The sequence below is a fragment of the Cervus canadensis genome, chromosome X (genome assembly GCF_019320065.1).
Source record: "Cervus canadensis isolate Bull #8, Minnesota chromosome X, ASM1932006v1, whole genome shotgun sequence".
NCBI classification, from domain to species: domain Eukaryota; kingdom Metazoa; phylum Chordata; class Mammalia; order Artiodactyla; family Cervidae; genus Cervus; species Cervus canadensis.
Genome location: NC_057419.1, coordinates 6,219,481 through 6,243,651, shown reverse-complemented (window position 1 = coordinate 6,243,651; position 24,171 = coordinate 6,219,481). Strand labels below are relative to the sequence as shown.

The 24,171-nt window shown below is 54.8% G+C and overlaps 1 protein-coding gene across 1 annotated transcript; it reads left to right on the top strand.

Moving 5' to 3' along the window:
* Positions 1–4,766: 4,766 nt before the first annotated feature.
* Positions 4,767–22,142, top strand: LOC122434711 (basic proline-rich protein-like). The gene is made up of 6 exons (XM_043458352.1): positions 4,767–4,784; positions 6,470–6,519; positions 7,310–7,360; positions 7,554–7,675; positions 7,784–8,548; positions 21,972–22,142. Exons 1-6 carry the CDS (start codon positions 4,767–4,769, stop codon positions 22,052–22,054), a joined length of 1,089 nt encoding a protein of 362 aa, XP_043314287.1. The 3' UTR covers positions 22,055–22,142.
* Positions 22,143–24,171: the final 2,029 nt, after the last annotated feature.

Here is a 24,171-nt window from a genome sequence, read left to right as displayed (position 1 = left end):
AAGCTCCACCACATTCTTCTCACATCATCCATCATCCATCCATATATCCATCCATATATCCATCCATCCAACATCCATCCATCATCCATCATCCATCCATTCATCATCCATTCATCATCCATTCATTCATCCACCCATCCATCCATCTGCCATCCATCTATCCATCATCCATCCATCATCCATCCACACATCATCCATCCATCTATCCACCCATCCATCATCCACCCACCCACTCATCCATCCACCCATCCATCATCCATCCATCTATCATCCATCATCCATCCATCTATCATCCATCATCCATCATCCATCCATCATCCATCCATCCATCCATTCATCATCCATCCATCCATCACCCACCCATCCATCATCCATCCATCATCCAACCACCCACTCATCCATCCACCTATCCATCATCCATCCATCTATCATCCATCATCCATCCATCATCCATCATCCATCCATCATCCATCTATCCATCCATCCATCATCCATCCATCATCCATCATCCATCCATCCATCCATCCATCCATCATCCATCATCCATCCATCATACATCCATCATCCATCCATCATCCATCATCCATCCACCTATCCATCCATCCATCCATCTATCATATATCATCCATCCATCCATCATCCACCCATCCATCCATCACCCACCCACCCATCATCCATCCACCATCCATCCACCATCCATGGACACTTGGATTATCTCCACATTTATGTTGGTTGCCCACACAGCTGCTATGAACACCATGCATACCAGTGCACACATCTTCATGTAGACACGTTTTCACAGCTCCTGTGTGTCTGCAGCTAGGAGAGGTGTTGCTGGGCCACACGGTAAGCCTAGCTGAATCTTCCAAGGAGCCGCCAAGCTGCTGTATATCAGCGCCTGTTTCGCTTCAACTTCAGTGCCCTTAAATCCCACTTCTGGACTCTGCCACCCTGGGACGTGTAACTCTGCCAATCACCATGGTACACTCACTCCCGGGAAGCTCTCCAGAATGTGGGTCACGCTCTGCTTTCGGACAACTTGAAAAGTGGGCGGTCTGAGCATCACTAGCCCTGTCCCCTCCACCCGCTGCCAGCATCCCTGGTGATGTACGTGGGATGTTGGAAATCTGTGCCAAGACCGGGAAGCAAGGAAACCCAGAGGCCAGTCTCTCCAGACGTGTGCTGGGACATGGCCACTGGGGGCCTTCCCAGGTGGCGCTAGTGGTGAAGACCCCCGCTTCCCAGTGCAGGAGACGTGAAAGATGCAGGTTCGATCCCTGGGTCCTGGAAGATCCCCTGGAGAAGGGAGCAGCTACCCACTCCAGTATCCTTGCCTGGAGAATCCCATGGACAGAGGAGCCTGGCGGGCTACACTCCACGGGGTCACAAAGAGTCGGACACGACTGAGCTACTAAACAATAGCAAGACGAGCAATCTGAAAAACCCCAAAAGAATGGGCACATCCTGTGCTGCAGTCTCCCAGGGCTCCCAGGATGGCGGATGCCCAGCATCCCAGGGCCAGGTCATCACGTGGACCCCGGGGCTGGACCAGGCTTTGGACGACACTGTGGGTGGAAACGGACCAGGAGGGACGTGCAATGCCGCACGTGACCATTAGGTGGTGCCATAAGACCGCGTCATTGTGGTTCAGTCCTAGGTCGTGTCCGACTCTTTGCAACCCCATGGACCGCAGCACGCGAGGCCTCCCTGTCCATCACCAACTCCCGGACTTTGCTCAAACTCACATACATGGAGTCGGTGAGGCCATCCAGCCATCTCCTCCTCTGTCGTCCCCTTCTCTTCCCGCCCTCAATCTTTCCCACCATCGGGGTCTTTTCCAAGGAGTCAGCACTTCCCATCAGGTGGCCAACGGATTGGGGTTTCAGCTTCAGTATCCCTCCTTCCAGTGAATATTCAGGACTGATTTCCTGTAAGATTCATAACCTGACACAACCATCCTCCCAGGACCGCTGCTGTCCCCAAAGGAAATCTAGCCAGGCTGTCAAAAGCCAGCCTGAGCCAAACCCTGGGAGGCGGATGTCCCACAAAGTCAGAGGTCAATTAAACAACAAAATATCTGAAATAGACCCCCAGACATGGAAAGCGGCAAAGTGGAGGAGGTATACATTAAGAGTCTGGGATTAACATGTACACGCCACTGGTAGTGCAGTGGCGAAGAATCCATCTGCAATGCAAGAGATGCAAGAGATGTGGCATCCCTGGGTGGGGAAGATCCCCTGGAGGAGGGCATGGCCACCCACCCCAGAAATCTGCCCTGGAGAATCCCATGGACAGAGGAGCCTGGTGGGCTACATTCCACGGGGTCGCAGAGAGTCAGAAATGACTGAGCAACTAAACCACCCCCACCAAGATCCCCCCGTGTGTGCTCAGACCATCTCTTAGCCAAGCTGATTTTACCAACGAGGCCTGTGGGTAGCCTGGCATTAATTTTTCATCACTCCCCATTGACCTCCAAGAAGCCTTTTCTGTGGACATGTGGTCAGAGGGGAGTCTCCTGACTTAAGGGAAGGAGAAAATAAGTCACCTGGCCGGGGCCCAGCCTCCTGCCTTAATTGTTCTGCTGGTCTCATCTTGGAGTTAATATCCACAGGCCGTGGGTCTCCAAATGCTTTACCCTGGGATGAGGGTGGAGGGTCCCGTCTGTTTCCGCCTCCCAGACCAGGGATCGAACCTGCATGCCCTGCATCGGAAGACAAAGTCTTCACCCCTGGACAGGCAGGGAAGTACCAAGACCATCAATTTTTATCAAGCCCCACCATGCAGAGAGCAAGGACTTCCGCCTCTACACAAAGGGCATAAATACAGGTTGAACTCGGTTCTCAGCATCTCCTAGCTGAGGAGGGTTTCAAACGTTAATTGGAAGCCTCAGGTCTGCAAGCCACTTATCAAAGAGTCCACGGAAAGAGTTCATGGAATAGGTGAAATTTTTCATCCACCTGATCAACTTCTATTTATTTTTTTTTAGTAGAGACTTATAAACCGAACCATTCAAAAATACAATGTTCCTTTTCCTGCGATTTCTGTAGTCTTGTCACCCACTGATAGTTGTTGCCACAAAGGTTTTTAAAAGTGCAAAAGTCTCAACTCCTCCTGAAAGCCGTGTTTGTTACTTTATTGCGTGATGATCATCTTTCCAAAGCGCTGAGGTGAACGCGCGCCTGTCTTTTGGAACAAAGAAGTTATCCCAGGAATGTCAGCAATGTTTCCTTGTAAAGCGACCCCCTTCTAAGAGGCAGGCAGACCACAGCTTCTGACCTTTACATGCAAGCCTGTTAATATCAGTGCTTCTGTTCACAGACAGAAATGCAGTCTGCCATGTGATTAGTCGCCCAGTCGTGTCTGGGCGTGACTTTTTGTGACCCCATGGACTGTAGCCTGTCAGGCTCCTCTGTCCATGGGGATTCTCCAAGCAAGAAGACTGGAGTGGGTTGCCATGCCCTCCTCCAGGGGATCTTCCCCACCCAGGTCTCCGCATTGCAGGCAGATACTTGACCGTCTGAGCCACCAGGCAAGCCCAGAAATTCAGTACATGTAAAATATTAGTTTAAATTTATTAGGATCATCCACAAGGAAACCTTAGCTGTTTTCCACTAAGCTGACCCATACGAAACTTTGAAAGGATCTGGACAAATTAGAAAAACGCACACTCTAAAGATAAGAACCAGGCGATCCTAGAGAAAATTAACCCTGAATATTCACGGGAAGGACTGAAGCTGAAGCTCCAATACTTTGGCCACCTGATTTGAAGAACTGCCTCATTGGAAAAGATCCTGATGCTGGGAAAAATTGAGGGCGGGAGGAGAAGGGGACGACAGAGGATGAGATGGTTGGATGGCATCACCGACTCGATGGACATGAATCTGAGCAAACTCCGGGAGATGGTGAAGGACAGAGAAGCCCGGCGTGCTGCAGTCCACGGGGTCGAAAGGGTCAGACACAGCTGAGCGACTGAACAGCCCCAAAGATAAGAAAGCTGAGAAAGCAAAGCCAGAAACCACGTGCTGAAAAGACGAAATGCCAGCCCGGTCCTAAGGTGACATCTCGCTACTATGGAAACTTCCCGTTTTAGTTCACTGGTTCGTCTTGGTTTTTACCATTTGCTTTATCTTTTTTTTGGCCCCCCAAATGAGCAATTCTGTTTTTGCGCAGACCAACGTGTAGGCTCAACCTATAATCAGAGAGGAGGATATCAAGGTGGATACCGACGCGAACTTCAACATCACCCGAAGACAAAAACACGCTGAAAAACTCACGCAACCTGCAGCCACAGACCCAGACCGCAAACTGACCGTTTTTCAGACCGGCTTTTCTGAGCCAGAATTCTGGAATCCAGGAACGGGGCCCCTGACCAAGCTTCAAGGCTGTTGAACACTGGTGACTTCACACGCAGCTCCAGGGGACGGGGCCCCCAGATCCATCATCGTCCACAGGAGACAGACGTGGTCAGGGGGAGAGGGGACGCGTTCGGGCAAGCTCCCTGTGATGAAAATGCACATTCGGGCGTTCTAAGGGATGACGAGGGGGAGGCAGTGAGTGTTGAAATCATTCAGGCAGTTGAGTCAAGCCAGAGAAAGACAGCATCCAAAAATTCCCAAGAAGGATGCTCTGTCTTGTATTATGAATTGCTGGACGGCTTCCAGCTTGCTCTAGGATTACACCCGCCCCCCCTCTGCCACCCTGAAGACCTGCAGCCTGTTTAGAGACACACACACACACACACACTTGTTCCACAAGCCCACGTAGACATGGAGCGGCTTGCCAGGGTATCCACAGCATCTCTGGTTGGACCACGGCCAAATGCTTTTTGCTCAGACACGTGAAGGCAGATGACCAGGAAGGAGAGATTTGGATGCTTGATTCTGCTGGTCTCCTGGGAGCCCTGGATCACGGGGTGGGGGAGGGACCCTTCCTGGTCTCAGCCGCCTGCCCCAAGCCCCTGGGGGTGTCCTCGCCCCTGACTTCCCAAATGCTACCGCCAGCTCCAGTGAGAACCCACCCAGGGGATGCGCCTGTTGCTTAAATGATGTCCACTCATCACTTTGCTTGTCAGGAACCTTTGGAGGGATGTAGTGGGGATCTGGAGTTCGCACATGCAAATTAGTATATGCACGCATGCTAAGTCACTTCAGTTGTGTCCGACTCTTTGCGACCCCATGGATTGTATCCTGCCAGGCTCCTCTGTCCATGGGATTCTCCGGGCAAGAATATTGGGGTGGGTTGCCAGTCCCTTCTCCAGGGGATCTTCCCGACCCAGGGACTGAACCCACATCTGTTACATCTCCTGCACTGGCAGGCGGGTTCTTCACTAGTAGAAGCTCAAACTAATCAATTTAGCATGCGTAAACAAGGTCCTACTGCAGAGGAAAGGAAACTATATTCAGTACCCTGTGGTCAACCATCATGGGAAGGAATATGAAAAACCATATAGACGCATAATTGCATCATTTTTCTCTACAGCAGAAATGAACATGATGTTGTAAATCAACTATAGTTCAATAACAGTAGAAAAGAAATTCTTTTTTCTTAACTTTGCATCTAAACTCCTCAGCTAGTCATTTCAGCATCTTTCAACGCCCCCACCCAGAGGGTGAAAAAGTGAACATGTTAGCCGGTCAGTTGGGCCTGACTCTTTGCGACCCCATAGACTGCAGCCCGCTAGGCTCCTCTGTCCATGGGATTCTCCAGGCCAAGAGTACTGGAGTGGGTTGCCATGCCCTCCTCCAGGGGATCTTCCCGACCCAGGGAGTGAACCTGGGGCTCTTGCATTGGAAGGCGGATTCTTTACCATCTGAGCCTCTAGCCCCTTTGGCATATAATCTGCTTCACCAGCAAGCATGTGCATGCACACACATGCACACACACACACGCACATCAGAGTCTCCTCCCAAGGTTGCCGCTCACCGCAGGCGGTGCCTTCTGCCGTTATTATAACCCACCAGATTTCTTAAACATGCCCATGGCATCCACCCAGTCGAACCCAGGACCGTGTCAGCAGTGGCAACCCGCAGTTTGAAAAGCATCGCACCAAAGCCAGGAGGAAGGCATGTCCATCCACCCACGACTTCCTTCTAAACTTCAAGTTTCCCTCCAGGGAGGCTCTGGCCAGGATCTCCAGATTGGTTTTTACACTCGGGGGCAGGAGAAGCTGTTAGGCAAACGTACACAGGTGATGGTCGGATGGCCTCACTGACTCGATGGATGTGAGTTTGAACGAGCTCCGGGAGTTGGTGATGGACAGGCAGGCCTGCCGTGCTGCGGTCCACGGGGGCGCAGAGAGGCGGACACGACTGAGCGACTGAACGACAGCAGATTCCTGCTCACCAGATCCTTCCTGGGGGCGACTGTGTATGCAGATACTTGGCATTCCTCCCTCCAGGACAGCCTGAGACGTCCCCCGACTTGCCAATCCTGCCCGTCCAGGCGCCTTCAGCCCCTACCTCCTTCGCAGACCACGGGCACATCCTGGCCGCCCAAGGGCTTCCTCTTTGGCCCCAGCAGGTACCCTCCGCCCCACCTTATACCATCCTGACGGGGGACCACAGTGGCGGAGGCGGGGCTTCAGCAAGGGGTCCAGGGTCTGTCTGCAGTCCACCGCTGAGTCTTCCCTGACCTGGGTTCACAGCAGACCGGAGCCTCGCCCGGCAGTCACCGCATGCGTCCCGCCTGCATGCCCACTCAGTTCTCATCACAGGCGGCACTGCTCCCGGAGAGGTCCTGCGTCCTGCCCGCCGGACCCTGGAGGCCACGCTGCCCTGTCGCTTCAGTCATGTCTGCCTCTTTGTGACCCCGGGGACCGCAGCACGCCAGGCCTCCCTGTCCATCACCACGTCCCGGAGTTTACTCAAACTCAGGTCCATGGAGTCGGTGATGCCACCCAACCATCTCATCCTCTGTCCTCCCCTTCTCCTCCCACCTTAGCGAATTCTCGTTTCCCTTGGTCTGCCCCATGTGGCCTAAAGGTCGAAGGAAAGGGGTGTGTGTGTGTGTGTGTGTGTTTGGGACAGTATCCGGTTCCTCACACGGCAAGTCCAGGAGGGTGGGAGACACACGTCTATGGACGGAGGTTTCCCGCCGGGCGGGCAGCGCAAAACCCACCTGCTGTTCCCAGCGCTGCAGCCCCTGCGGGGCGCGCCCCACCCCACCACCCTCTGTGTAAGGACGCTCTGGTTGAACCCAAAGCCCCCCACCCCAGTTCAACCACAGGCGGGAAAAGAGGAGGAAGGGGCATGGTCTTTCTCCACCAGCTGACCCCCGCAATCCTGAATCCTACATCCCGGGGTCATTACAGCTCAGGGCACCAGCTGTGGGCGTCGGATGGGGCAGGGGGCCCGGTGGAGAGGTAGAGGCTGGGGACACAGAGAATTAAGGAGGGAGGGGTCACGCGGAGAGGTGGGGAAAGACAGAAGGAAGGACGGGAGCGGGGGGAGGCCACGCGGAGACGCAGGATGGGGAGAGCGCCAAGGCTGAGACAGCGCCAGGAGACCAGGGCGCTTAGGCGCAAGGGGCGCGCGGGTGCGCGTGTGCCGGGGCAGGGGGTTGAGATTAGGGGGACGCGGCTCCGCGTCTCCGGGTCTGCGGCGGGTGCTCCCCCCCACCACGCCACCCCCGCTGCGGAGAGGCCAGAAGCGGGAGGTCGCCAAGGCTGAGACCGCCAGTGAGAGGTGACCGGGGCGCACAGGAGGCAGGGGCGCGCGCGGGCGCGCGCGGGGGCGAGGGACGCGGCGGGCGTCGCCCCCCGACCGCCCCCCACCCCGCTCCGCAGCCCCTCCTCCGCGCGCGCCCCCGCGCGCCCCGCACGGCCGCGCGCTGCGCCCCGCGAGGGGCCGGGCTTCCATCCACCTGTCAGTGCGCGCCCGCCGCCGCCGCCGCCGCCTCGCCGCCGCCGCCGCCCAACTTTGCGGGGACTTGCCGGGGCGCGCCGCCTCCTCGCGGCCGTCCGCGTCCTCGCCCATCCATGGCCGCGGCGCCCGCCCAGCCCCGTGGCCGCCGGGCGCGGTGAGCGCAGGACCGAGCCCGGGGTGGGCGCTGGGGGGGTGGGGGTCTCCCCACGCGCAGCCGCCCCGGGAACAGCCGCGGCCGAGCGGCGGGGGCCCTGCCTCGCTGCCGCCGTCCGCCCCCCCGCGCCGGGAGCCCCGGCACGGAGCATTGCGGATGCGGCGCGGGGCCGGCGCGGGGCTCCGGGCGCGCTCGGGGGTCGTGAGCGCCGCGCCCCGCGCGCCCCCCGCCCGCGCGCCCCGCCGGGGCCATGCAGTCGTTCATCTCGCCCGTCACCAAGGCCATCCTGGTGGCGCTCTTCATCTTCGCCATCCTGCTCATCCTCTACGTGATCCTCTGGTACATCTGCCGCGATGTGGACTGCGACCACGGCATCTGAGAGCCGCGGGCCCCGCGCCCCGCCGCGCTGAAGGGCGCCCGGGCGTCCGGCATGGGGGCCGCGGGGCCGGCCGGGGCGCCCCGCCACCCCGGCCCCGCGCCCCGCCGCCCGCGCCCCCTGCCCGTGACCTTCACGACGGACCGGACGGAGCGGGTGAGCGCGCTCGGGCGGCCGCCCTCCGGGGCCAGCCGGGGGCGGGGGGTGGTGGCGGCGGAGGTGTTGTTGGTGGGGGTTACGGAGAGGAGCCACAACTTCGCGCAGGGCGCGGGAGCCAGGCGCGGGACCGGCCCCGGTGGGGCGCTGCTCCCCGGGCCTCGCCGGCCAGCTGGAGGCGCTAGGGGGGGAACGCTCTGGGGGGCCCGCGCCAGCCTGGGGCGCCTTGGGTCCCTCCGAGAGGCTGGGCACTCTGGCCATCGGTCACCCCATGCGCAGCGGCCCGGGGTTCCCCCCCACCCCAGCCCGTGGCTCGCGGGAAAACCGGTCGAGAGCGCCCCGTGCGCCCTCCTCGCGTTCCCCGGCACTCCCAAGGTGGGGGGGCGGGTGCCAACCCGCTGGCAGGGGGCTTCCTCCCCGCGTCCCCCCCCCGGCCCCCCCCCCCCCCCACTTCACCAGAGGAGACGCAGAGAAGGGAAAGCTTTGCCCCACACCAGTGCTCCGGGAGCAAGTTTGTGACTTAAATAAAGATCTTGTTAGCAAGAACATTCCAAAAAAAAAAAAAAAGCATCCCTCCGGAGCGTTCTTCTACAGAAAGAACGTGTGAGCAAAAACACCCAGCTGAAATAGGCTGCCAATTTATGCATCCGCAGATAGCTAGGTCGTCTTCCTGGGGTAATCAGGGCACTCATGGGGGCGGTGGAGGCGGCGGGGTGCGGGGGGAGATGTTTTGGGTACCGGCGGTCATGTGCGAGCCGCCTCGACCCTCGACCAGCCCTGCCGTGTGCGGTTCGCGCTCCGCCGTGTTCGCTCCCACTAAGCCGTTTCCAGCCCCCCCAGAGGGTTACGGAGACCGAACCGGCAAACACTGTCTCCTGCTCCGCAGGAATGGTTGGAGAAACTCCCCCGAGGGGAGCCAGAGCGTCTGGTCTGGGTCGATCAGCGCTGTGTTCTGCGCTGTCTCCTGGGTCTTCTGGGTTTTCTCCTGTGATTAAAATCGGTGTCACCCCAGTCCAGCGACTGGCGCTCTGCGGTTTTTGCGCTGTGTATCCGCCAAGATCCAGTGTCTGGGCCCCAGGAGGGAGAGGAAGGGAGACCCATTTTTAAATGAACAAAAACACTGTTGGTTTGGCGGGGGGGCCCGGGGGAATCAAGAAAGATCCCAGGAAACCCAGCCTCCCCTCCCCAAACACACACATACACACACACACACCCCTTGTAAAGGCGTCCTGAAGGCGTTCCGTGGAGCTGGCTGGGGGAACCTGTCTCCTAAGATGTCACTGTGTCTCCTACACCCCTAGAGGGCCTGCCCCAGCTTCCTGAGACCCCAGCTCCTTCCCCTGCACCCCCCACCACCTCCCCAGTTCAAGAAGGAAAGCCTGGGACTGACTCTAAACAGACCAGGCTAATACGTGTGAATTTCTGAAGCACCATGTAAATATTTGAAGCGGCTTGTCAGTTTCTGAAGCTCCCCCCATGCTCTAGGTATCAGGTGACATGAGCCGGGCAGAAGCAGGATGAAAAGGTGTCCGGATACCTTGAAAAACTGTCCCCACCCCCCCCCCCACCCCCTCCCCCATCATCATCAGAAAAAGGCCCTCACACGTCCGCGTCTCACACACAGCACGCGGCTCAAATGATAACACACACATGCTCTGTAGGAGGCCGCAGTGGGGACAAACAGAGACACTCCAACATCTAAACGTCGTTCAGATGCCTAAATTCTAAAATCTAAATCTAAATCTAAAAAAAAAAGCTTTAGATGCCTGAATCTGAGATGAGCCTGGAGAAGGATGCTGGGATGGAGGGGTATTCCTTGTGGGACCCCCCTTTCTGGTAGGAAAACACAGCCGATGGGGAAAAAGAGCCCAAATTATGTAACCACGACCATCCTCTTGGAGTTTTCCTGCCGGTGGAGGGTCGGTCCCTGTGGACACGCATGTACCCTGGAGCCCCGGGGCCCCATTCCCATCTGGCCTCCCTGTGGGTTCTTTTCCTCTCGGGCCATTTCAATCCCAGCCGATGGCTGTCCCTTCCGTTTCCCAGAGAGGCCTTCCCGTCCACCTGCATGTCATCTCCACGACCCGGGAGACGTGTTTCTCCTGCATGGCCGTCCCCGAGTGTCTGCAGAGCGGGTCACGGCAAAAATCAGGGCAGAAGCGCAGGATTCAGACGGGCTGGCGGGTATAAAGCCAGCTGCCTGGTGGGGGCTCAGCGGGTGAAAGGGAGGTCAGAGAGGAAGGGGGTTTATGCAGAGGGATAGAGCTCATTCCGTTTGTGGTGCAGCAGAAACTAACATGCTTTGGTAAAGCCACGCTACCCCTGATAAAATAAGTGCTCTTGCTGTCAGATGGGAATTGTCACAGTATATAGACACCTCTCCCTTCCAAATAATAATCATCATAGACCAGCGTAGAAGCCTTGCACTTTAGACAAAATGAAACCCTGGCCCTCATGTTCACAGTGGCCTCTCTGATCTACAGAAGACCTTCCCAAATGGGCTTCGGGATCACTGCCAAGAGCCCCATTTCAGGTACAGAAAGCAAGGTGGTTTGCTGCCCAAGGTCACGGGGCCGGGAAGTTCCGAGGAGTCCCTGGCGAAGGACAGAGTCTGGCTGGCTGGAGAGGGGCCCGCTCTGGAGACCCGTCCCCTGCGACATCCTTCAGTATATCTGTCCACCCCTCCATCCCTTCTCCATAGAAGCCCTGAGACCTGGAGGGGGAAGTCTGGAGCCTTGGGGACACTGTGGCTCTAATGTGTCTAAAGAAAACACAGCTTCCGCCAAGGATCGTTCTCCGGGGGTCCAGACAGACGAATCACAAGCCCACCCGGGGCCGCTGGTCCGCAAGGGCTGGGGAGAGAGTGTGACAAGGTGCCCTGCCACCTTCTGAACTTTCTACGGGGTGGGCAAGGAATGCAGAGTGCTTGCCAGAAAGAGAGAAAAAAAAAAGAATGTGGATTCCTATAAATAACACTTGCATCCAATAGTCCCCGAGAGCGTGTTACAAAGTTCCAGACAGTGAAAAAGGATTAGTATTTACATCGCGTTTTATGCTCCTGACAGCAACATGAGTCCAATGATTATCTCAATTATACAGAACAGAAGGAAAAAAAAAAAAAAAACAGGCTAAAAAGAAAATGGTTACGTAACTTTCCTAAGATCACAAGGAAAGCAAGATCCGTCAGCAACAGTCTCCAAGCTCTCATCCCCGCGGACCTGCCTGCACGCTCACCTGTGTTTGTAAACAAAAGCTATCTCCTGAGTGAAGGAAGTGACACAGAGAAGGAGACATCCCGTGACATCCTCACATGCAGAATCTGAAAGGAAATGATGCACACCAACTTATTTGCAAAGCAGAAAGAGACTCACGGACTTAGAGAACGAACTTATGGGAGGGATAGTCAGGGAGTCTGGGATGGACAAGGACACACGGCTGTATTTAACATGGAGAACACAGAAGGACCTGCTGGACAGCCCAGGGAACCCTGCTCAATACTCTGTAATAACCTGATGGTCACCAGGGGGAAGGATGGGGGAAGGGATAGTCAGGGAGTCTGGGATGGACATGGACACACTGCTGTGTTTAACATGGAGAACCAGCAAAGACCTGCTGGCCAGCACGGGGAACTCTGCTCAATACTCTGTAATAACCTGATGGTTCCCAGGGGGAAGGACGGGGGAAGGGATAGTCAGGGAGTCTGGGATGGACATGGACACACTGCTGTATTTAACATGGAGAACCAGCAAAGACCTGCTGGCCAGCACGGGGAACTCTGCTCAATGTCACGTGGCAGCCTGGGTGGGAGGGGAGTTTGGGGGAGAAAGGATGCGTGTATATGTATGGCTGAGTACCTTTGCTATCTGCCTGAAACCATCATGGCATTGTTAATCGGCTATACCCCAATACAAAGTGTCCTTGTTGTTTAAAAAAAGCCAAAACCCGTATTGGTTGCATTTCTATTCAAAACAGTTTTAAATTGTGTTTCTATCTTCACCTCTTCCTTATGGTTTAAGAATAATGTTCTGTTAAGGTTTTTCTTTTTCTTTTTTCTTTTTGGATACACTACAAATTAACTGCTTAATGGATATTTCCAGGTGCTGTTGTTTACTATCTTAGGTCGTGTCCGACTCTCTGTAACCCCATGGACTGTAGCCCCGCCAGGCTCCTCTGTCCTTGGGATTCTCCTGGCAAGAATACTGGAGTGGGTTGCCGTTTCCTCCTTCAGGGTGTCTTCCCGACCCAGGGATCGAACCCAGCTTTCCCGCACTGCAGACAAGATTCTTATCGGTTTTGATCCACCAGAGACTGTGTAAAGACACCTCCAGCCTTCCCACCTGCAGCTTCTCCCCCATGTTCTTCAAACTGGAGGGTCTCCAGAGAGGCAAAGCGAAATCTCAGCTTCTTTCAAAGATCAGTTAGTTGATGGAAGTGAGCTCCGGGAGTCTGCAGATCAGCGTCATAGAAAACAGAGAACCGGAGCCTGCAGAACCTAGAAGCAGGGAATGTGGATGACATGTATAAGGAGGCTGTTTGTCAATCAGAGAAGAAAGGACTTTCTGTGACTTCCCCGTAGGCTCAGATGGTGAAGAATCTGCTTGACAAGGCAGGAGACCGCGGTTCGATCCCTGGGCGGGGAAGATCCCCTGCAGGAGGGCATGGCAACCCACTCCAGTATTCTTGCCTGGAGAATCGCATGGACAGAGGAGCTTGCCGGGGCTGCAGTCCATGGGGTCGCAAAGGGTCAGACCTGACTGAGCATCTAACACATTCCTGGGGCTTCCCTGGGGGTCCAGAGGTGAAGAATCGGCCCGCCAAGGCAAGGGGACACACGTTCAATCCTGGGTCTGACCAGGGAACTAAGATCCCGTATGCCACGGGGCTCTGAAGCTGCCAAATATAAAAATAAATAAATCTTTAATTAAAAGAGCTTCCTCACACTTCCACTCAAGCAGCTTGAGAGCAGACAGGCCCAGAAGTGGCTAGACGTGTTTGTTTCATGAGCTAAGTTGTGCTCAGCTCTTTAGCTGTTTTCTTCTTTTTTTTCTGGGCAGTTCTCTTTGCTCAGGATGTGTGACCCAGTGTTGGGGGTGGGGGGCGGTGCTCAGCTAAAAATTTTGGGTTCAGGGGTTTCATACCCTGTGAGCTGGTCTATACACCAGCCTCCCTCCCACGCCTCACCGTATCCCTGAAAAGCTACAGTCTGTGGGAGAAGTAAACATGTCACAATTCCAGATAAGTGACTCCGGGGCAGGAAAGAATCGGGTACGGAATCTGATTGTTAATCCTCAAGCTATTTTCAGCTTTAAAAAAAAAAGAGGCAGAGGATGTTTGTCAAACCATCACGATGCCTCGTACCATAGCTGTGGTTCCCATTTTTGCTTCGCTTCACAGATGTTCACCCTTAAAGTGTCCTGAGTTGCAGATGCTTCTGAAAGACGTGGGCACCAAGATGTAACATTTGACAGGTAATGAGGATACTCAGTCTTGAAGGAAATCAGTCCTGAATATTCATGGGGAGGACTGATGCTGAAGCTGAAGCTCCAATCCTTTGGCCACCTGATGTGAAGAACTGACTCCTTGGAAAAGACCCTGATGCTGGGAAAGATTGAAGGCAGGAGGAGAAGGGGACGGCAGAGGATGAGATGGTTGGATGGCATCACCGACCCGATGGACATGAGTTTGAGTGAACTCCGGGAGTTGATGATGGACAGGGAAGCCTGGCGTGCTACGGTTGATGGGGTCGCAAGGAGTCGGATACGACTGAGTGACGAAGATTGAGCACCTCACCCGTTAGTTTCAAGACGCCGTATTCGCCGCATGTCAGGCTACATTGTGATTGCAGAGTGAAATGGAATCTGGAAGGTGCAGGGGAGAGTCCTCAGTTCTAGTCAGGGGTGGTGGGCCGTGTGGCTGGTGGGGCCCCGAGTCAGTAGCTGAAGCAGAAAGTCCAGGCTTGGATGCTGGGCTGTGTACACAGGGATAAGACAGTTCATTCAAAGAGGTAAGCAGCCTCATGGAATGTCCAGGCACTCCCCTAGTGGCTTGGATGGTAAACAATCCACCTGCAATGCGGGAGACCCGGGTTCAGTCCCTGAGTTGGGAAGATCCCCTGGAGGAGGACATGGCAACCCACTCCAGTATCCTTGCCTGGAGAATCCCATGGACAGAAGAGCCTGGCGGGCTACAGTCCACGGGCTCACACAGAGTTGAACACAACTGAACCATCTTAGCATGCATGGAATGTTCTAGACCCCTTCTGTGCCTTTGAAATCAATTTGTCTCTAAAAGCCCATGTTCCCATAAGTCACATCCACCCCCTCCCCGCCACCTCCAACGCCAACACAGGCTGAGTCTGTGCACTCCAAATGGAACTTAAACTTGACCTTCTGGCCACACGGGGTCTACACCCCACCCCCGTTTCTCACTGGGAGGGCTGCCTCTTCCCCCAAACCCCTGTCCCCACCCTGATTCGACAGACGTGGACCCGCCGCTGTTCTTTCCAGCAATGTCCAGCCTGCCCTCGACTCCCCGCCCACGACCGGGACTTTTGGAGAAAAGCTCAGCTTTCTTCCAGAGCCAAGCCAGGCAAATGACTCTGGAAGCCAATTTCGCAAATGTGGCTTTTAGCTCAAAATAGCAAGAGCAGAAGGTGAGGGCTGGGCGGGCCCTCGGAGGCAATTCCGTAACGACGCCCAAAATAGCACAAGGCAGACAGGAGCCTTCTCCGCTGGTGGGGCGAGGGGTCAGACGTGTGTGTGGAGAAGTCTGGTACACTGGTGGTTCTCAACGCTGCATTCACACCTCCCCTCCCCAGTTGAAAATTTTTTTTCTTTTTAATTAATGTATTCACTTATTTCTGGCTGCCCCGGGTCTTCATGGCTGAGCCCACGCTTTGTCTAATTGCGGCGATCGGGGGCTACTCTCTTGAGTTGGAATGTTTGGACTTTTCATTGCGGTGGCTTCTCTGGCTGGGGCGTCTGGAGTCCAGAACGCAGGCCTGGTGGTTTTGGAGCATGGCCTTAGTGCGTCCGGGGCCTATGGGATCTTGGGTGCGATAGAGGATGAGATGGTTGGACGGCATCACCGACTCGATGGGCGTGAGTGTGGGCAAGCTCTGGGGAGTTGGTGATGGACAGGGAAGCCTGGCGTGCTGCAGTCCACGGGGTCGCAAAGAGCCGGATACGACTGAGCGGCTGAACTGAACTGATGTGGGATCTCCCCGGACCAGAGATCGAACCCATGGCCCCTGCATCTGCGCTCGTATTCCTAACCACTTAGAAAAGAAAGTGAAGTCGCTCAGTTGTGTTTGACTCTTGGCGACCCCATGGACTGTACCTTCCCCAGGATTCTCCATCCATGGGGTCCTCCAGGCAAGAATACTGGAGTGGGCTGCCACTTCCTCCTCCAGGGAATCCTCCCCAGCCAGGGATCCAACCCAGGTCTCCCGCGTTGCAGGCAGACGCTTTACCGTCTGAGCCACTGGGCGGATTAACCACTTAGACCACCTGGGAATTACCTCCCCACCACCAGGTGGCTTTTTTAGGGGCTGAGAGCAGGGACAAGCATCTCCTGTAGGCTTAAGGTGGGTTCACGTGCTCCTTACAAATGCTTACAAATCCCTGGGATGTGTTGTTGGGTTTTCCTCTGCATGGTGAGTCCAGGTACGTGGTCCCCGGGAATCTGAAGGGCAGCCGGCCCTGGCCAGCAGTGGCTGAGGAAGGTCACCTGGGTCTCAGTCTCCATGGGACCAGATGGAGCCCCGTCCCACCCCCCCATTCGCCTCCCTGTGATTCCTTAGACGTCTGAGCACGCCAGTAGGTGATGGTGTTTGCGTGAATGTGATGATGGTGGAAGTCATAGGTTGACCAGCCGCCCGGGGTGTCCTTGGCTGGGATAGGGTGATAACATTTATCACAGGTCAGATGCACCCTTGAGTCTACCCGTTCAGGACAGTCCGACCAGCTTGCCATGTCACACCTTACGCTCTCTTACGATTTTTACTGAAATATAGTTTCTTCACGGTGTTATAGTAGTTTCAGGCATACGGCAGAATGACTCAGTTATAAATACGTGCGTGCATGCTAAGTCGCCGCAGTCACGTCTGACTCTTTGCGGCCCCGTGGACTGTAGCCCGCCAGGCTTCTCTGTCCGTGGGGTTCCCCGGGCGAGAATTCCATTCTTCCCTCTCCCTCTCTCTCTATCTCTTTTGTTGTCCTTGTTTTTTGATGAGTGCATGACAAAGCCCTCAAGTGTTACCACTCGAGGTAACCTGATCATCTTGCGATCCCCTGAAATCCTTTGATTTTTATCAGCACCGTGGTTTGCCCAGCACCGCGATTTTGAGAGACGTGTGTCGCCTCATCGAAGAACCGACTGTCCTTAAGCCTTCTTTGTTTTTTTTGTTTTTATTAACTTAAAAAAAAAATGTGGCCACATTGCAAGGCACGTGGGATCTTTCTTCCCCGACCAGGGATCAAATCCACATACCCTGCATTGGAAGACAAAGTCTTAACCACTGCACCACCAGGGAAATCCCTTTATTGACTTACTTTTTGAAATTTCCTGCGACTTCTTCAGGCAGGTTGGAAAGAGTCTGGGATCCGTCTGCTTGTGAAAAGTAAAATTTCACTGTTGTTTTTTTTTTTTTAAGGAACAAACATCCTAAAGTTTTACTCTGTCTGAAGTTCATTTTGTTCTTTGTCGTCTTTTTCTTTTTTTCCTTCAAATGTTTCTAGAGAGAAAATCTCTGAGTTCCTGTCCAACTCTTTGCAACCCCACGGACTGCAGCCCACCAGGCTCCTCTGTCCATGGGATTCTCCAGGCAAGAATCCTGGAGTGGGTAGCCACTTGCTTCTCCAGGGGGAATCTTCCCAATCCAGGGATCAAACCCGGGTCTCCTGCATTGGCAGGCAGATTCTTTACTGTCTTGAGTCACCAAGAAAGACCTGTTTCTTTCTTTAAAAAAGAAAAAAAAGACAAAGGAATTCTATTTAGGAAACAATTATTCCTCTCCTGGAACGAAAATCTCCCCTCTGTCTCTTGTTGAGCGCTCAGGGCTTTATTTAGTCCGCTGAGCTATAAAGAGCGGCCGCTTGCTGCCAGAGCTGGGTGACCTGTTTCAGGGCCTATATTTGCCCGTCCTCTTTGGCGCGCCCAGCCGCCCTCCTCCCTGTAAGAGAATGAGGTCCCGCCAGGGGAGGCCCGGCGTTGGCCTGGAAACCAGGATGTCAGCTTCCATCGCCAGCGCAAAGTCCCAGAACGACGGCTTCTGAGCAGCTGTCGTCCAACCGCTCACTTGTGTCTGACTCTCTGCGACCCCGCGGACCGCAGCACGCCAGGCCTCCCTGCCCATCACCAGCTCCCGGAGTCCACCCAAACCCATGGCCATCGAGTCGGTGATGCCATCCAACCATCTCATCCTCTGCCGTCCCCTTCTCCTCCCGCCTTCAGTCTTTCCCAGCGTCAGGGTCTTTTCCCGTGTGTAAGCGCTTCACATCAGGTGGCCAAAGGATTGTAGTTTCAGCTTCAGCATCTGTCTTTGCAGTGAATGTGTGTGATTGCCCAGTTGCTAAGTCATGTCTGACTCTCTGTGACCCCATGGACTGCAGCCCTCCAGGCTCCTCTGTCCATGAGATTCTCCAGGCAAGAACACTGGAGTGGGGTGCCGTGCCCTCCTCCTCCAGGGGATCTTCCTGACCCAGGAATCGAACCCACGTCTCTTGCCCTGCAGGCCGGATTCTTTAGCGTCAGAGCCACAAGGGAAGCTGGCCTTACAGGGTTGTCAATGGGGGAGTGTCTGATTGCGACTGATAGGCAAGCCTCCTTGCCAAAGCTGAATTAAGTAGTGCTGCTGCTGGGGGAGCAGGGAGCAATGTGGCCCCTTACGGTCCTGGAGGCCGGCCGCCCCCAAGGCGTCTTCTGGCAATGAGGTGAATGCGTTGGTGGGAGCGCTGATGACCGCTCCTCCCGGGTCTGCTCGACGGGTGCCCGCTTGTCTCTCCGAGCTCCGGGGTGCACAGCGGCATCAGGCCTCATCGCCGCTGCCTTCTTCGTGGGAGGAGCCCTGCGATGCCTCCGACTGACCCGAAGCCCCCGCGTCCTCTCCCGGGCGGCAGACCCTTCACTGCCTCCCGTCTCCAGGGTCCCTTCTGGAGGCAGCGGCCAAGGAGTCGGGAGCTGACACCACCCCCTGCCCGTGGGGCCGGGACCCGGGCCGACCGCATCCTCCAGGTTCCCTGAGGCTCGTGTTCACGCTGGACGGCAGGCGGACACCACGGGGCCGCAGGGCGGAGACGGGCCCCGACCCGGTCCTGGAACACACTAGGTGTGTGTCTGTCTCTATCTCTCCCTGTCTCTCTCTCGCTCTCTCTGACTTCATCCACTCCCCTCCATCAGGCCTGTAGCATCAGTGAATTTTCACCAGCTCCCTCCACGACCGTGGTTCTGAACCAGTCCATCCTAAAAGATCAGTCCTGAATACTCCCTGGGAGGACTGATGCTGAAGCTGAAACTCCAATACTTGGGCCACCTGATGCGAAGAGCTGACTCATTGGAAAAGACCCTGATGCTGGAAAGGATTGAGGGCGGGAGGAGAAGGGGACGACAGAGGATGAGACAGTTGGATGGCATCAGCGACTCGATGCACATGAGTTTGGGTAAACTCCGGGAGTGGGTGATGGACAGGGAGGCCTGGCGTGATGCAGTCCACGGGGTCGAAGAGTCGGACACAACTGAGCGACTGAACAATGACATTCTGAGGCTGGAGTCTGAGACCCAGGTGTGGGCAGGGCCGTCTCCTCCTGAGGCCTCGCTCCTGGGCGTGTAGATGGCCATCTCTTCCCCAAGTCCTCATGTGATCATCCCTGTTTGTGCATCTGTCTCCCCATCTCCTCTTCTTTATGAGGACCCCAGTCCTGCGGGATCAGGACCCAGCCTAGTGACCTCATTTCACCTTCATTCTCTCTTTAAGGACCGTCTGCAAACACAGCCCCATCCCGAGGTCCTTGGGTGAGGGTTTCAACGTCTGAATTCTGGAGAAGATTTAATTCAGCCCAAGCTTTCCAAGTAGAAGCAGATGGTAAAGCAACTGCCTGCCAGTGCAGAAGACGCAGGTTTGATCCCTGGGTCTGGAAGATCCCCTGGAGAAAGAAATGGCAAATCCACGCCAGTCTTCTTGCCTGGAGAATCCCCATGGACAGAAACGAGACTGGTGGGCTCCCAAGGGTCGCACAGAGACCCAAGCACGCATGCAACCTGAGAGGTCAGCCCATAGTGCTCAGCGAAGACAAATTCCCCGGGCTCCCTCACGGCCCCGCGGGGGCTGCAGTCTTTACCAGCCGTGGCTGGTACCGGCTCTGAGTGTAAACCCTTGGATGGGGAGGATGGCAAGGTGATTGCATGAAGAGACAGTCTGGTCCGTGCTGGATCAGACGTCTGGGCACAGAGCCAGGGAACATGTGGTGGACAGGTTCCACCCGCTCTGTGCTAAGGACACACGGACACTCAGACAGTGATGCAAGTGGGACTGCTGTGTGGGGCTGGAGAGCCTTCTCGGGGACCCTTGCCCGAGGTCTCAAGGACAAAGAGGGGTTCTCTGGAGATGGCTGGGGAGACGGTACATACACACACACACACACACACACACAGGGTTGCTGGGGTGCCTGGCACCCCATTTCTGCATTTTTTTTTCTCCCTGGAAAAATGCTTACAGGATCTAGAACAGGGCTGTAGAGAGGAAACACCTAAGTGGTTTGCAATTTTCTGGCAGCCGGTAAGGTACAGACTTCCGGTTGAAAAATAAAGCAGTTGAAACTAAATACGTTGAAAAATAAATGAGTACTAAGGATTTTATGCAAGCATGATAAAGATTATAATATGACATATACGAAGGCCGTTAAGAGGAAATGCTGAGAATTCTCTTCCCAAGAAAGACATTTGTTTCTTTAATTTTGTCTGTATAATGAGATGATGGATGTTGACTAAACGTGTGGCCCTTGTTTCATGATGTATGCAAATAAGATCTTTATTCTGCACATCTTAAGCTTACACAGGCCCACATGCCAATTGTATCAATAAATGTGGAAGAGAAACATTGGTGTGCCAAGAGAAACATTTGTCTGGTAGCCGCATGAAAAAGAAACTAAAATGGTAATGATGAAGTCAATTGAAATAATGTATTTGACCTGATCTCTATATTGAAGTAGTATCATTTCAACAGAGATATATATATATATTCATGTGTGTGTAGGTATACAAAAATGAACATGTCCATTTACATAGTAATAGAGGTATGTGTTTCTATTATTTAATGCACAACATTTATAGAAGGCAATGGCACCCCACTCCAGAACTCTTGCCTGAAAAATCCCATGGACCAAGGAGCCTGGTGGGCTGCAGTTCATAGGGGTCGCTAAGAGTTGGGCACGACTGAGTGACTTCACTTTCACTTTTCACTTTCATGCATTGGAGAAGGTAATGGCAACCCACTCCAGTGTTCTTGCCTGGAGAATCCCAGGGATGGGGGAGCCTGGTGGGCTGCCGTCTATGGGGTCGCACAGAGTCGGACACGACTGAAGTGACTTAGCTTAGCTTATGAAAGCATCTATATTCTTTGGGTTTCCCAGGTGGCACGGTGGTAAAGAACTCATCTGCCAATGCAGGAGACAGAGGAGACGGGAGACGTGGATCCGATCCCGGGGTCAGGAAGATCCCCTGGAGAAGGAGATGGCAACCCACTCCAGTATCCTAGCCTGGAGAATCCCACGGATGGAGGAGCCTGGAGGGCTACAGAGTCGCACACACACATAGACTTTATGAAGTAACAATTTTATAGGCATATACGTACCTTCCATGTAATGTACATAGATATGTAACTTACTAAAGCTGTATTTTAAAATTCTGTAGTTATGTACATGCACTTAGAATTGTCTAGCCATCATGTATGCAATATCCATACATGTACAAGTAATATCCAGACGTATGTGATTTACTAGAGTTATATTTTGAAATTCCATAGTTATGTACATGCACTTAGAATTCTCCTCCTAACCATCAGTAAGAAGCTGAGCATCCTGTCTTCTTTCTTCCTTTTTATCATTGTAAAAAAAAAAAATGTGGCTGTGTCAGATGTTATTTGGGGAGCCTGTTAGATGTTAGTTGGTTCCATCACCTGGGGATTGAACCCGTGTCTCCTGCATCAGCAGGCGGCCTCTTTCCCGCTAAGCCACCAGGGAAGCCTTCCTCGCGCTTGCTGGGAAGATCCCCTGGAGAAGGAACTGGCAACTCACTCGGGTACTCTTGCCTGAAAAGTCTCATGGACGAAGAAGCCTGGTGGGCTACAGTCCATGGGGTCACAAAGAGTCGGACACGACTGAGCGACTTCACTTTTCTTTTCTTTCTTTTCTCTTCACAACCCCTTTAGGGCCCCCGAAGGGATGCAGAAACCCTGGTCGCCCTGGACTCTTCCGTTCTTCTGTCCTCCAAGTAGCAGTCAAGATGCCGTGAGCAGATTCCCCGGGCGTGGACCACGGGCGTGGCCGCGACTCTGATGTGGCTGGAAGCAAGATCCAGTGCCCGCGGGTCCGGCGATGGGCCCTCCTCTGCAAACCGGCATGACATCCCAGCGCACCGTGGGGGGGTGCAGAGTGGGGGGCGGCACCCCCTGCGAGGGTCCAGCCCATCTCCCCATCACCCGCCTTGCCAAAGCCATCAGGAGGTGGTCAGGACCCGTGAGCCGGTGTCAATCTTCTCCGGGGGCACGGGGGCCATGCCGGCATCTACAACCTCCATCCACCCTCTGCTCCCGGGGGTCGGGGTGGGGGGGTTTCCCATCCCAGCCCCGCCCTCCTGGCCCCGCCCCTCGTGAGTTTCCATCCGCCTGGCCCTCGCGCGCGCAGTGATAACTCACGCGGGCGGGGACCCTGTCGCCCAGCGGGGCCGCCCCACGGGAAGGCTCTCGGCTCATTCCCGGCTTGACGCCTCTGGAGGACAGATCGCACCATCCTCGGGGAAGGCAGGCGCCGCTGCGGTCCGACCCTCTGTCACGTCTCAGATGCAGCCTCGTTTGTCTTGACATCCGCGACCGCGCGCCCGGAGCGCTGTAGCTTCCTCCCGTGTGTGCGTGCGGGAGAAAGACGCCCCAAGGGGTCCCAGCGGCTCTCCTTGCCGACGCGCCCCGCTCCGAGGGGTTTTCAGTCCGTCTGCCGCGAGAAGACACCCGGATGGGGAAGAAAAGAGAGTGGCCCTGGAAAATACAAAATGCTGGAGACTTTGCACGCGGGACAAGAGGGTTCTGGGACCTCCCCCCAAACGCACCCGGTAGCCTCGGTTCTCCCTCTGGGACTCTCAAGGATGCCTCAACGATCTTTCCACGTTGCATCACGGATAAGACTTGTGGGAGCCCTTCCAGGCAGCCACGGAGGACTCTGGAGCATTTATTGTTATTGTTACTATTTTCTTTTTCTGTCTCCTCTGTTTAAACTGAGAGGGATCCAGGTTGACCGTGGAGGTGGGCCCCCCGCCCGGCGGCGTGCGTGCGTGTGTCCGTGAATGTCCCCGCCGATGCCGACCCCCCAGCCCCCCGCTGACCCGACCCCAAGCCGCTCACGAGCCTTTTCTACATCTCCCCCCACCCCGCCCCCCAAGCGCTCCGTCTTTCTGTCCCGCGGGTGTGGTCTGTGGCGCCTCCGTGTTGTCTCGTCCCGTGGCTTCTGCCTCCCCCACCGCGTGGAGACGGGCAAAAAAGAGAAAAGCTATTCCAGACATTATGGCTATTCCAGAAAATAAAATATTTTTGAAAGCGCACATCATGGCTCCGGCTCTTTGGTCTCTCGTGCTGGGCTAGTGGGCCTTGGAAGAGGCATGGAGAATTCATTTATCCTGTAGTCGATCAAGGGAAGAGGATTTTTTTTTTTCCCCACAAACTTTAAATTTTTGATTTTGTATTATGGTTGTTCCTGTTGTTGGGTCGCTCAATCGTGTATGACTCTTTGTGACCCCACGGACTGCAGCACGCCAGGCTTTCCTGTCCATCACCAACTCCGGGAGTTTGCTCAGACTCATGTCCATTGAGTCAATGATGCCATCCAACCATTTCATCCTCTCTTGTCCCCTTCTCTTCCTTCCTTCCATCTTTCCCAGCTTCAGGGTCTTTTCCACTGAGTCAGTTCTTCGAATCAGGTGGCCGAAGGGCTGGGGCTTCAGCAACAGTCCTTCCAAGGAATATCACTAGGGTATAGCCAATTAACAGTCTTGTGATGGTTTCAGGTGAATAGCAAAGCAACTCAGCCATTTCCCCTCAAACACCCCTCCCATCCAGTGAAAGTCGCTCAGTCGTGTCTGACTCCTTGGCACCCCATGGTTTCTAGCCTCCGGGCTCCTCTGTCCATGGGATTCTCCAGACAAGAATGCTGGAGTGGGTGACCATGCCCACCTCCAGGGGATCTTCCCGACCCAGGGATCAAAGCCACGTCTCCTGCACCGCAGGCAGAATCTACTCTCAGGGCACCAGGTTGCCATATAACCTTGAGAATGAACCTTTTTGAAAGAAAAGGGGGCAGGTTTGTCTAATTAAGTCACAGCCTATCCGTTTATCCTGGGAGGCTAGCGAAGACGATAAGAAT